At 42.5% G+C, this 12,745-nt stretch overlaps 1 protein-coding gene across 1 annotated transcript in view; it reads right to left on the reverse strand.

The window, feature by feature from the left end:
• Positions 1-4,253: 4,253 nt before the first annotated feature.
• Positions 4,254-12,745, reverse strand: part of LOC122808354 (deoxyribonuclease gamma-like) — a 248,208-nt gene continuing 239,716 nt past the window's right edge. The window contains exon 8 of the mRNA XM_044079319.1: positions 4,254-4,304. Coding sequence (XP_043935254.1) covers positions 4,254-4,304 — 51 coding nt within the window. The remainder of the gene's footprint in view (positions 4,305-12,745) is intronic.

The raw sequence follows: 12,745 nt of genomic DNA on the forward strand, positions 1-12,745 counted from the left end.
TAGTGACTGTTTTGCTACCAAATAATCTGTAATTAATATTCTGTGTATTGCTTTAGATTTCAGTTTGGCAGAGTTATCTAGTAACAAATTAACAAATTAACCTTTATAACCCCATGATCACTGAGAGACCAGTTGGCATAATGGTTAAGGTCTTTGCTTCCCTTACACAAGGTACAAGGATCTCCCCTATTCTCCCTGTGTTTCTGTGTGGTTCCTTCCACCTCTGGAAAACATGTTGAGGGTTTCCATCTGTAACTCACCAATGACTGGAGCTCTGGGCAGCAGCATAGACTCTGTGTGGTCCCCCTATAGGAGGAAGACTTGTACAGATCAACTGCTTTGGGCATCTACTGTGGTGCACAGTATCCTCAAGACAGGGGAACATGGACCACACAGACTGTACACTGTGGCAGGTCTTACCACTCAACTATGACTCTAGGTAATACAGACATGTTGACTAATGTTACCAAAATGGAGTAGTTACTGGTGATAAGTGAGTTGAGGACTCAGCTTACTCTGACCTACACCAGGACCCATGCTAACAGTGGGACAGATGTATGTGCCCCTGTTGGCCATTGTGTGCCCAGCTCATGTCTAGTTGCCCAGTCTGGGTTACCTGGGATATCTCTGTTGAATGAAAGCTGGACGTAAAACCAACCAGTCAACCTGCCAAGCATGAACTTAGAGTTGCTACCCTTAATGTAGTTTCACTGACTGGATATAGCTTGGAAGTGGATGACATGATGATATGGAGGAGGCTGGATATTCTATGTATCCAAGAGACAAGATGGAAAGGCAGTGCTTTGGATCCAGAGTCCACTACTCAGGCTAGACATGGTGTGGGAATTGTGGTGAGAGAGAGGCTTCATATTATCAGACTTAGTGACAGACTCATGGCAATCAGACTTCAGTATAATGATGAGGTGCTACAGCAGGGTTGTGACAGTGAGGAAAAGAGTGCATTCAAACAGCAGTTGCAGGACCTACTAGATAAAGCAGGACAATATGGTGTTGATAATGGGTGGCTTGAATGGACATATCAGGACAGACAGAACAAGATATGAGGACTGTCTGGGTCTCCGTGGGTGGGGCAACAGGCCATTCTACACTTCTGTCTGGCAAATATCTCAATAATAGCCAACACATAGTTCACAAAGAGAGACAGCCACAAGATCACATAGAAGAGTGGCCAACACACAACTCAGGTAGACTTCCTCCTAGTAAGGAAAGGGCACTGGGGTAGAATCAGTGATTGCAAAGTCCTCTCCAGTGAAACAGGTGGCCCATAGCATAAATCACTGATTACCACAATCAGCTGCAATCAGTTGTCATAGAAGGCTCTAAGGTCAACAGAGACCAGGCTGAAGACCTGGAAGTTGACTGGAGAGAAAGTACAACAGTTTAAGGAATTACTCAGGGCTGTAGCACACCAGAAGAGGAGGAAATAGGTGGAGTTGAAGAAGACTGGCAAAGCCTCAAAACAGCATATGTGAGGACTACAGAACTGATATGAGGCCAAGCCAGGTGCAGAAATAAGGTACATAAGAAAAGTTGGTGGTGGAATGCAGAAGTCCAGGAAGTCATCAAAACAAAAAAGGAGTGCAGGAAAAGTGGGAGATAGAAAAGACTGACCAGGCTACGAAGGAATACTGGTTGTCTAACAAAGAAGCTAAGAAAGGAGTTGCAATATAAAAGAACAGGGCATCAGAGGCACTCTACCAGCTTCTGGAAAGTGACTCAGTAGGTGGCACAAAGAAACTATATCAGGTTGCAAGGCAGAAAGATGAAGAAGATAGTCCACCACTCTTCATAAGGGATGCCAGCAACATCTGGCTCACTAGTCCACAGGACATCAAAGGCAGATGGAAGGAGTACTTCCAGCAGCTTCTCTTGAAGAAAACCCCACAGACATTGTACAGACCCAGACACAGCCTATGATGAAAGAAGAGGATAAGCCCACCATAGAAGAAGCAAGAATAGCACTAAGAAAAATGAAGTCAGGGGAAAGAAGCAGGCTCAGATGAGGTCACAGCAGGTATGATAAAGATGCTGGGTGAGATAGTGGAGAAATAGCTATTGTGGGTACTCATAGCAGTGTGGAGAGAAAGACATATCCCAGGTGACTGGAAAATAAACATACTTGTACCAATGTACAGGAAAAAAAGGGACAGCCACAACTGTGAGCAGTACATAGGCATTAAACTCTTGGCACATTACATGAAAGTTCTGGAGATGGTAACTGATAAATTGATATGCAGAGTAGTATAATGTAAAATGTGAGATGAGCAGTTCAGATTCAGATTAGGATGCAGCACAACTAATCTGATGTTTGCAGTGAGACAAATAGTTGAGAAGAAGCTGGAGATGAGGAAAGACTCCAGCTGGGCATTTTTATACTTGTAGAAAGCATATGACAAGGTCCCAAGAAGCTGATTTGGGCAGTACTGTGGTGGTTTGAAGTACCAGGAACATTGGTGGAATTAGTGCAGGTTATGCACAAAGACTCAATGACTCAAGTACGAACAGTGTTCAGCCTCACAGAGGTGTTCCCAGTGGAAGTGGGTGTGGACCAGGGTATAGCTCTGAGCCCACTGCTGTTCATACTGGTGATGAACTACATTAGCAAACACGTTAGAGGGGAGAGATCAACAAAGATGCTGCATGCACACAATGTGGCATTACAGGCAGACTCTGGGCAAGAACTTCAGCAAAGGGTAAGGGAATGGGATGCTAAACTGAAGGCACATGGGATGAAACTAAGTACAGAAAAGACAGTGGTAATGGCAGCAAATTGGGGAAATCAGAAGAAGCTGAGAATTGAGATAGAAAGGAATATAGTATAACAGGTTAATAGCTTCAGGTATCTGGGAGGGGTGGTTGAGGAGAAGGGAAGTCTGAGTAAAGAGGTCAAAGCTAGAATCAGAGGGGCTGCAGCCAACTGACACAGAGTCTCAGGTGTAGTCTATGATAGAAGCATGCCAAAGAAGCTGAAAAGTAAGGTGTACAAGACAATGGTGTGACCAGTGGTACTCTATGGTAAAGAAACTAGTCAAAGCAGAGTGGATGAGGAAGCTAGAGGTGATGGAAATGAAGTACCTTGGAAGGGTGGTAGGATGCGCACTGTGGGACAGATGAAGAAATGAGGACATAAGAATAGAACCCAAAGTATCTCCAATTGCAGAAAAGATGAAAGAGAACAGATAATGATGGTTCAGACACATGCAGAAAAGATTTGGGACAGACAGGAAGAAGGTAAGAGGAAACAAGGACATCCAGCAAAAGGGGTGGATGGTTTGTGTGAGAGAAGATCTGCGACAGTCGAGCATGAGATTCGAAGAAGGCAGGAGTGAGACATTGAATTGAGATTGATGGTGACATTTAACACGAAAGCCTGACCGTGGCCCTATGTAGAAAATGGGAAAAAGGCCTGATGGTGATGATGATCACTGCACATCAGTGGTGGTAAAACTGGATGTGATGTAACAGTAATTTCTTTAGGAACAGAGACAATGTCTAGTATGTTCCCTTCCCTTGTAGGTTTTTACAATCTGAAGCAATTTGGTCAGAATAAAAAAAATCTGTTCACATAGTGAATGCCAAGTTTAAAATTAATAGTGCAACATTCATTTCCCTATTTTATCATCTAGAGAACAGAAAGCTCAGTGACTGCCAATATATCAGCCCTTACTAAAGAACTGTTTAAGTTAATTACCTGCTGTATAAGCTTAGTATTTACTTGGAGTCTGTTCATGGTAAAAATTAGAATAAGAGCTTGTATAACAGAAAAGATCCAAGAAAAATGAAATGCTGTAGCCATAGCTTAATTGATGAAGTGCTTTCATGCTCTGTACATATGACTGTCTCTGGACACAACAATACTTTTTCTTGGGTACTTGATTTCATCACTTTCAGTGTTATAAAATGTCTGTCATTCATGTGTTTTTATTTACTGTTATTTGCATTTCATTCATTATATCTGATTTTGTGTCTTTCGGCTTTTCCTGGTTAGGGGTCGCCACAGCGGAACTCCGGTCTGCTAATGATTGGTAGTTGATTTTTATGTGCCGAGTTACCAGCCCTGATGCACAACCTTCAACGAAGGTACGCCCATTCACGCATGTCTCCATGCAGAAGACACTCTAGCTGAGAATCGAACCGGACAGCGTCTTACTGTGAGGCGACAACGCTACCGCAGCACCACCACCGCGATTCATTATATCTGATAGCGTTGATTAAATTTTTGTACCCTTATCTTAACATTTAAGGTCTTTATTTATATCTGCAATTAGAACCACGCCCAAAACCTGAAAAAAAAAACAAAAAAACAAAACATGTTTTTCAGTATATCTTGAATGTTTCTGCATTACTAATGTCTCTGTATCAAAGTAAGTGGTTATTATTATTTTCTAATTTGTTGTACCCCAAAATGGTCTGAAAGGTGGCTGCCATGGGTGGCATGACTGTTTTACAGTCAATACCTTCGCTGGCGACCCCTAACCGGGAAAAGCCGAAAGACACAAACAAACAAACCTTCGCCTTCCTGATATCATTTTAGAGGGACAGAGAGAAATCCCTATGATGAAAGAATCATTTACTATGATTTTCTTTCTTATCAGCTTACAGCAGTACTATAGTTGCCTACTTTTGACTGTCTGCATCAAAACACATTTTTAATTACTTTGCTTCTTTGATTTTCATTGGTGGCCAACTCTGATAACAGCATTTTAAGGTATGTTTGAATGATAGGCTTGAACATGTAGTTAAATTAATTGTTCTTTTCAAAGTAACATCTCTAGTCCAGTGTTCAAGTGAGAAATCTGACCCCTGTTACTAATATGTTTTAACTTGGGCCTAGACAGTTTGTGCTGAATTCAGTTTTTAATACTGTAGCTAGAATTAGAGTCTTTGATGTTTATCTTCCTTCCCCAACCCACTGACTTGTCTCAATAAAACACTGTATGCCATACAAAAATGCATTAACAAAACAAAAGAAGAAAGTGTAGAAAAATGCAAAATCAAATACTTGCAAAAATAAGAAAAGTAAGGTGAAAATATTTTTTATTTATGGCACACACAGTTTGATTAAAGGGAAAGGCAACTAATTTATAATAAGAAAAAAATAAAATAAGTTGTCTTTTCCAACTGAAAACTTAGCATAAAAACCTTGCTTTTGTTCAGACTCCAGACTACACTGTCAGAGGTGTGATGCTGGAAATCTGTGACTAATAATGCATATTTAAATGTCACTGTTTGAGCCATTGTATTCTTAATAGCTCTGTAACTGGAATAAGTAACCTAACCTAATTACTTTGCTACTCTTTGTAGCTTTTTTTTTATTTCTCCAAATCTTTTGGGTTTTTAATACCATGACAGGAATTTGCCCTATTCCTAAGTCAAAATACAATTAAAGTTCATGAAATTAGTATTGTTTCACTCTTTGATGTCAGCCAAAAGTGGTCTTGACAGCACCCGCAACGTGCCCAGTAATGACTCCTGCAATTCGTATGGAGTTACATGTATTGTTAGCATTTTAAATATGATTGTAGACTCTTTTTCTCATTTCTCCTACTACTATTGGAACTATCTGGGTATCTTTTTTCACATTGCTGTCATTTCTGCTTGCAAATGCTGATATTTTATAACTTTGTGTCTCTGTACACAAGACACTGTAGTCACTGGGTGTGGCAATTTCAATGATCAATGCTACTTTTGTCTTCTTTTCTTGGACCACTATATCCGGTTTTCTAGCATATGTCTTTTGAACTGTTGATAATAGATGATCCCATGTGATGTAGACTTCATCATTTTCTGTGATGCTTTGTGGCTCATGTTTCCAGTGTTTTTCAACAATTTCAGTACCATAATGTTTGCACAATCCCCAATGCAACAGTCTCACCACATTATTATGCCTTTCAGTATACAGTCCTTCTGCCATTAGTATGTTGCAGCCAGAAATGAGGTGTGCAACTGTTTCCAATTCTGTTTTTCAAAGACTACATTTGTCTGTTTCTCCAACATGTTCAATGAACTTTGTAAACCAGTGTGTAGGTAGCCCACTATCTTGTGCCGCCAATATTAACCTTTCATCTCTTGATTTGAATTCACCTCTCCTTAACCATTCCTGCATTCATTCCTGATCAACATGAGGTTCTTCCAGAAGTTTTCTGTACTTGCAACTATATTTATGCATTTTCCACATTTCTTGACTTCTCATCTGGTCCTTCACCTTATATTCTTTCTTTTGTTTTTAGGCACATTCAGTTGCTGCCTGACTTTTATCTACTTCTGGTTTGATTTCCATTCCTGCGTGATGCCAATATGCTTCGGCTAGATTAAGCAGAGAAGTCATCTTAGATTTATTCTCCTCATGTTTCAAAAATGTCACTACATTTGGGTCTGGTGAGGTCAGCAGATATGCATGGAGTCCCACAATTGCAGATCTACACATGTAATGAATTTTAAGGAGGCCCATATAATCTTGGTATGCACTGATTTTTATAAATCATTTGGTGAATATGAAGCATCCTTCTTGTTTTCCTGTCTAATCTATCCAACATGCTTTGGGGCCAGTCAATCATGCCAAAACTGTAAGTTTGGACAGGAAGAACAAATTGATTTATAGCTTGGATTTTGTTCCTAGATGTCAATGCAGTTTTTAGGATTAATTTAAGTCTTCTGAAATATTCCTTAGTAAGTTTTATTCACATTTGTTCATATTTTATTGTTGATCCTTCATCAATTCCCAAATATTTATACACTCCTTCTTGCTCAAGTTCTTTTATATCACATTCTTCCCAAAACTGTTTTTCTGGTGTTGCAGTTTTCCTGCTTTAAAGGTTGCTTTTTCACATTTATCAAGACCAAATGACATTCTTAAATCATCTGAAAAAGTTTTGACAACTTGCACTTGTGCTTTCAGTTCCTCATCTGATAAGCTACAGTTTTGAATCATTGACAAAGAATAATCTGTCTAAGCAACAGAGACCTCCAAAGCAGAAATGCAAGAAACCTCCATCCCCCAACACAACCCAAATGACACATAGCTCACAGACTCAGTGTGCCACTCAACCACAGCCAATAAGGCAAAACAATGTACCCAACACACTAGTCATCAGGTACACAGAATGGAAGAGCTCTCCGATCTTGTAGCCCAGGCAGGGTTGACCCTAGCTCTGAGTAGCATTCTGCCATTGCCCAGAATGATACCGCAGTACAAGGACAAAATGATTGACTTCAACAATTGGCTAAGCTTCTGGTGTCATTCTAAGGGGATCCAGTATCTGTCTGCTTGGGATGACATGGTCGACAGACCACGATGCTTTGCCACAGATGGCCTGCACCTGTTGCCCCTGGGATTCTGGATACTGGTTAAGGCTCTTGCTGCCCCTGTAGTGCCTTTTTTAGGCAAGGTTCAAATGACACATTCACCACCGTAACAGGAACAGGCAAGCAAAAACTGAGGGTAATGCTACTCAATGCTAGAAGTCTAAATCTCAAAATGCACTCACTCGAGGCACTCCTTAAAATGGAGAACATCGATATCTGTGCAGTGACTGAGACCTGGTTCAAGGCTCCAGAGAGCACCCTTGCACTACCAGGCTATACCTCATACCACACATTTTGGCCATGTAACCTGGACCGGAACACCAAAGGTGGAGGTGTGTCCATATTCATTAAGGATATCCACACCTCCAGGCTAGTTGCTCAGCATAATGCATCTGAGGTTATCCAAGTGCAACTAACTCTGGGCAAAACTGCAATCCAAATTGTAGCTTGCTACAGATCCCCCACCATGCCCCAGGATTCCCACTCCTCTTTTCTTGATGTACTGGAAAATATTTGGGTTCAACCAAACACCCTAATGATGGGCGACTTCAACTACCCCACCATTAACTGGGAAAATTACTCATGTACCAACTCCTTAGTTCAACGCTTTCTGGAATTCATAAACTCCAATGCCCTGGATCAACTTATCCACACCCCTACCAGGGGCAACAGTATCCTAGACCTATCCTAGACCTAGTCATTACCAACATGAGTGACCAGTGTTCCATACCTGAAGTCAACTCCTCATTGGTCCGATCCGAACATAAGCTAATCACCCTTGATATCCACATCCCGCCCCCACCCTCCATAAGGAAACCATAGTAAAAAATTTCTCCAAAGCCAACTTCATGCTTCTTAAGACAGAAGTGGTGAACTTCATGACACTCATGCAGATGGACAATACAGTTACAACTGCTGAATCTTACACAAATGCACTCTATAAGCACTTACACGAGTGCATGGATCATGCTATCCCAAACAGAACCAAGATGCTGTCCTCCAAAAAAAAGGAAGCCAATCTGGTGGTCCACTGCCATACACAAACTGTACAACGGAAGGAAGAAACTGTTGCAAAAGAGAGTAAAATCCCATGAGTGGAGGAGCTCCCTGGTCAGCCTCAGTAAGAAGCTGAGATCCCTTATAAGATCCACCAAAGCTAGCTACGAAAACAAAATCGCTACTAATTCTAAGGACAACCACAAAGCATTCTATAGCTATGTCAAGAATCTCAATGGCAACACCCAGATCTGCTCTGAGTTACAGCACATTGGCACAATAATTACAGAACCAACTGATATTGCCAACATCCTGGCAGATAGGTTCAGTGCTAACTTTATTCCCCCCCCCCAAAGGCCCATATCTATACAAGAAGAATGCAAAGTCCCTGTAATCACAACTATGCAGGTAAAACCTGCACTCTCTAAAGCCAAAAACACAGCATCCATGGGACTGGACAACATCCCAGGCTGAGTTTTACATGAACTTCAGAACAAACTGGCCCCCCACTTAAGCACCATGTTCAATAATAGTCTTGCATCAGGCTTTGTGCCCACTGAATAGTGCACAGCAACAGTTATCCCACTCCACAAAGGGGGAGCCACCACTGATCCTGGGAACTATCGACCTATTAGCCTGATGAGCCTGGTCTGCAAGGCCATGGAACATATCATCATGGAACTCATAAACAAAGATATTGGTAACCTCCAAACTCTGAATCCCACCCAATTCGGGTTTTTGAAAGGCAGATCATGCCTCCTGGACCTGATCGACTTCTTTGAGGCAGTCACCAAAGCCATAGATGAGGGTAAGGTGGTTTACACAGCCTATCTTGAACTCGCCAAGGCTTTCGACACAATCCCCCATTCTGGAATTATAGCTAAACTCACTAAACTAGGTATAAATCCCTACGTCACAAGATGGGTTGCCAACTGGCTCATTGACAGAACCCACACTGTAAAAGTTGCATGCTCCAAATCTGACCTCAAAGCAGTGACAAGTGGAGTACCACAGGGTTCTTTCCTGGGACCTCTCCTGTTTGGTATCTACTTCTCTGAAGTACAGGCTAACACAGAAGGCCTCTGGCTAATGAAGTTCGCAGATGACTGCAAACTAGGAGCCATAGTTAAGTCCTCAAATGATTTGGAAATCCTACAGAAGTCCTCACTGAGATAGATGCCTTGTGTCAGAGCCATGGCCTCAAGCTCAATGCCAAAAAGTGCAGTGTTATCCCCTTTGGTAAAAACTCTGTACCCATGGACTACCACATAGGCAGCAATCTACTTAACACTGAATGTGTGATAAGAGACCTTGGGACCCAGGTGGACGGTAGTCTCTCCTTTGATAGTCACATCACCACAGTAGTCAGGAAGTCCTTCTACATGGCATACCTCATCATAAAAAGGTTCTCATCCAGGAAAAAAAGAGGTCATTGTTCCCCTCTACTCTACACTAATTAGACCCATTATAGAGTACAACGCACCTTTTGGAATGTACCTCACAAGACATCTGCAGCAGCTGGAAAGGCCACAGAAGTACCTCACAAAGAGGATTACTGGCCTCAAACAAATGCCCTACACTGACCGCCTCAAAAAACTCCAACTTTACATATTGCCTACTCCGAGGTGATCTCTGCCTAGCATATAAAGCTATGTCTAATCCAGAGCTGATGGACATACTACACCTAAAGAAATCCCAATCCCTCCAAGCTACACGCACTAGGGACCTAAACCTTGTCACCGCAATAAACAGGACATCTTGGAGGGATGGATTCCTGTCCCAGAGACTTCCCATACTCTGGAACAGGCTGCCCATCTATGTCAAGCAAAGTTCTTCATTAGCACTCTTCAAGAAGAATCTTGATGAGTGGATGGGAAATAGGAAATACACTCTGGGGATCACTTCTGTGTCTCTGCTCGACAGTGGCACAGGAAAATAACTTTCTTGGGTGGCGTAAGCCAGGAAACCTTGTTGGCTAGTCTTACGTAGGCCCTTGGGCCGATAGCCTAGTACCTACCTATGAACCTATGAACCTATAAGATTAGAAGTCTTTCACTGTTGTTTTCTAGGAGCCAAATTATAGCCATGGCCAAAGCTGTTAAATAGACAGCTTAATGGGTTAAGGGCAAGACAGAATAGCAGCAATGACAGAGTCACCCTGAAATATCCCCCTTTGAATTTTTATCCCTGGGATAATAATTTGTCTTTTATCATGGCTTAATTGCAGAGTGGTCTGCCACTGTTTCATGGTCACTGTAATGTAGTCAATCAGTGTAGGATGTATCTTAAACATTTTAAGCACTCTTTTATCCAAGACCTTGAGCAGCATCTTACCCTCACCAAGAATGATGCCTCAGTATAAAGACAAAATTATCAATTTCAACAATTGACTTAAGTATTGGTGTCATTCAAAGGGGATCCAGTATCTGTCTGCCTGGGATGACATGCTCGACAAGCCACGTTACTTCGCAAGGGACAGCTTGCACCTGTCACCCCTGGGCTTTTGGATATTGGCAAAGACTCTTGCCACCCCCATAGTGCCTTTTTTAGGCATGGCTCAAAAGACAAACCCACCTCCTTAGATAACACAAGTAGAAAGAAACTAAGGGTAATGCTGCTCAACGCCAGAAGTCTAAACCTCAAGATGCATGCTCTCGAAGCTCTCCTCAGTATGGAGAACATCGATGTCTGTGCAGTGACAGAAACCTGGTTCAAGGCTCCCGAGAGCACCCCGGCACTACCAGGTTATACCTCATATCATGCTTTTTGGCCCGAAAACTCAGACTGAACCACAAAAGGAGAGGGAGTATCCATATTCATCAAGGACACCCACACCTCCAGGTTAGTGGCATTGCATGAAGCATTGGAAACCATCCATGTGCAACTAACAGTGGGCAAAACTGCCTTTCAGTTTGTAGCATGCTACAGACCCCCCTCTCAAACACAGGAACCCCACTCGGCCTTCCTGAAGAGACTGGAGAATATGAAGGTCTCTCCAAACACCATCATATTGGGGGACTTCAACTATCCAAACATAGACTGGGAGCATTACTCAAGCCCCAACACCGTAGCCCAGAGGTTCCTAGAATTCATAAACTCAAATGCTATGGAACAATTGGTTACCACTCCCACAAGAGGGGAAAACATACTAGATCTGATCATCACCAACATGGGAACACAATGTTCCATACCAGAAGTATACCCCTCATTGGTAAGATCGGACCAAAAATTAATCTCACTAGAAATCCACATCCCGCCCCCACCCCCAGCACAAAAGACCACAGTGAAGAACTTCTCAAAAGCTAACTTCACACTTCTTAAAACCAACGTGGAATCCTTCAAGGTCCCCAGGCCAGTGGAAACCATGGCCCTATCTGCTGAATCCTTTATAAATGCATTCTATGGATACCTTCAGGAATGCATGGATCATGCAATCCCAAATAAAACCAAGACCCAGTCTCCCAAAGGCAGATGTCCTATCTGGTGGACCCCAGCCATAAATAAGCTATACAACAGAAGGAGGAAGCTACTACATGAAAGAGCAAAATCCCTAAAAGGGAAGGCATCTCTGATCAATACTAGCAAAAAACTACGATCACTCATAAAAACATCCAAGGCCACTTTCGAGAGAAAAATTGCGCAAGCAACAAAAGATAATCATAAGGCTTTCTTTAGTTATGTTAGAAACCTGGGTGGCAACTCCCAGATATGCTCAGAGTTAGTCCATAATAACAATAAATACACTGAACCCTCAGACACTGCCAACATCCTGGCAGGCAGGTTCAGTGCAAACCCCCCCCCCCCAAAAGGACAAATATCTATCCCAGCAGAGTGTTGCCTCCCTAACATCTCAGATGACCAGGTGAGAGCCACCCTCTCCAAAGAAAAAAACACAGCATCAATGGGACCGGACGGTGTCCCGGGTTGCATGCTACATGAACTCCAAGAAGAGCTATACCCTCACATAAAGCTGTTATTCAGTCTTAGCTTTACTACAGGATATTTACCCAAAGAATGGCATACAGCCACAGTAGTCCCACTCCACAAAGGAGGTGCCTCTACGGACCCTGGAAACTACCATCCCATAAGCCTGAGTAGCCTGGTCTGCAAAGCTATGGAGAGGATCATTATGGAGCTCATAAACAAAGACATTGGGGACCTACAGACACTGGATCCTACCCAATTCGGCTTTGTCAAGGGCAGATCCTGCCTCCTGAACCTGGTAGATTTCTTTGAAACAGTCACCAAGGCCATTGATGAGGGTAAGGTGGTCCACACAGCCTACCTAGACCTCACAAAAGTCTTTGACACAATACCCCACTCGGGCATCGTAGACAAACTCTCCAGCCTAAATATAAACCCCTATGTCATCAGATGGGTTGCAAACTGGCTCAAGGACAGAACCCACATGGTCAGAATTGCT

This window comes from Protopterus annectens, chromosome 8.part0 (genome assembly GCF_019279795.1).
Source record: "Protopterus annectens isolate FY-2018-M chromosome 8.part0, PAN1.0, whole genome shotgun sequence".
NCBI lineage: Eukaryota > Metazoa > Chordata > Ceratodontiformes > Protopteridae > Protopterus > Protopterus annectens.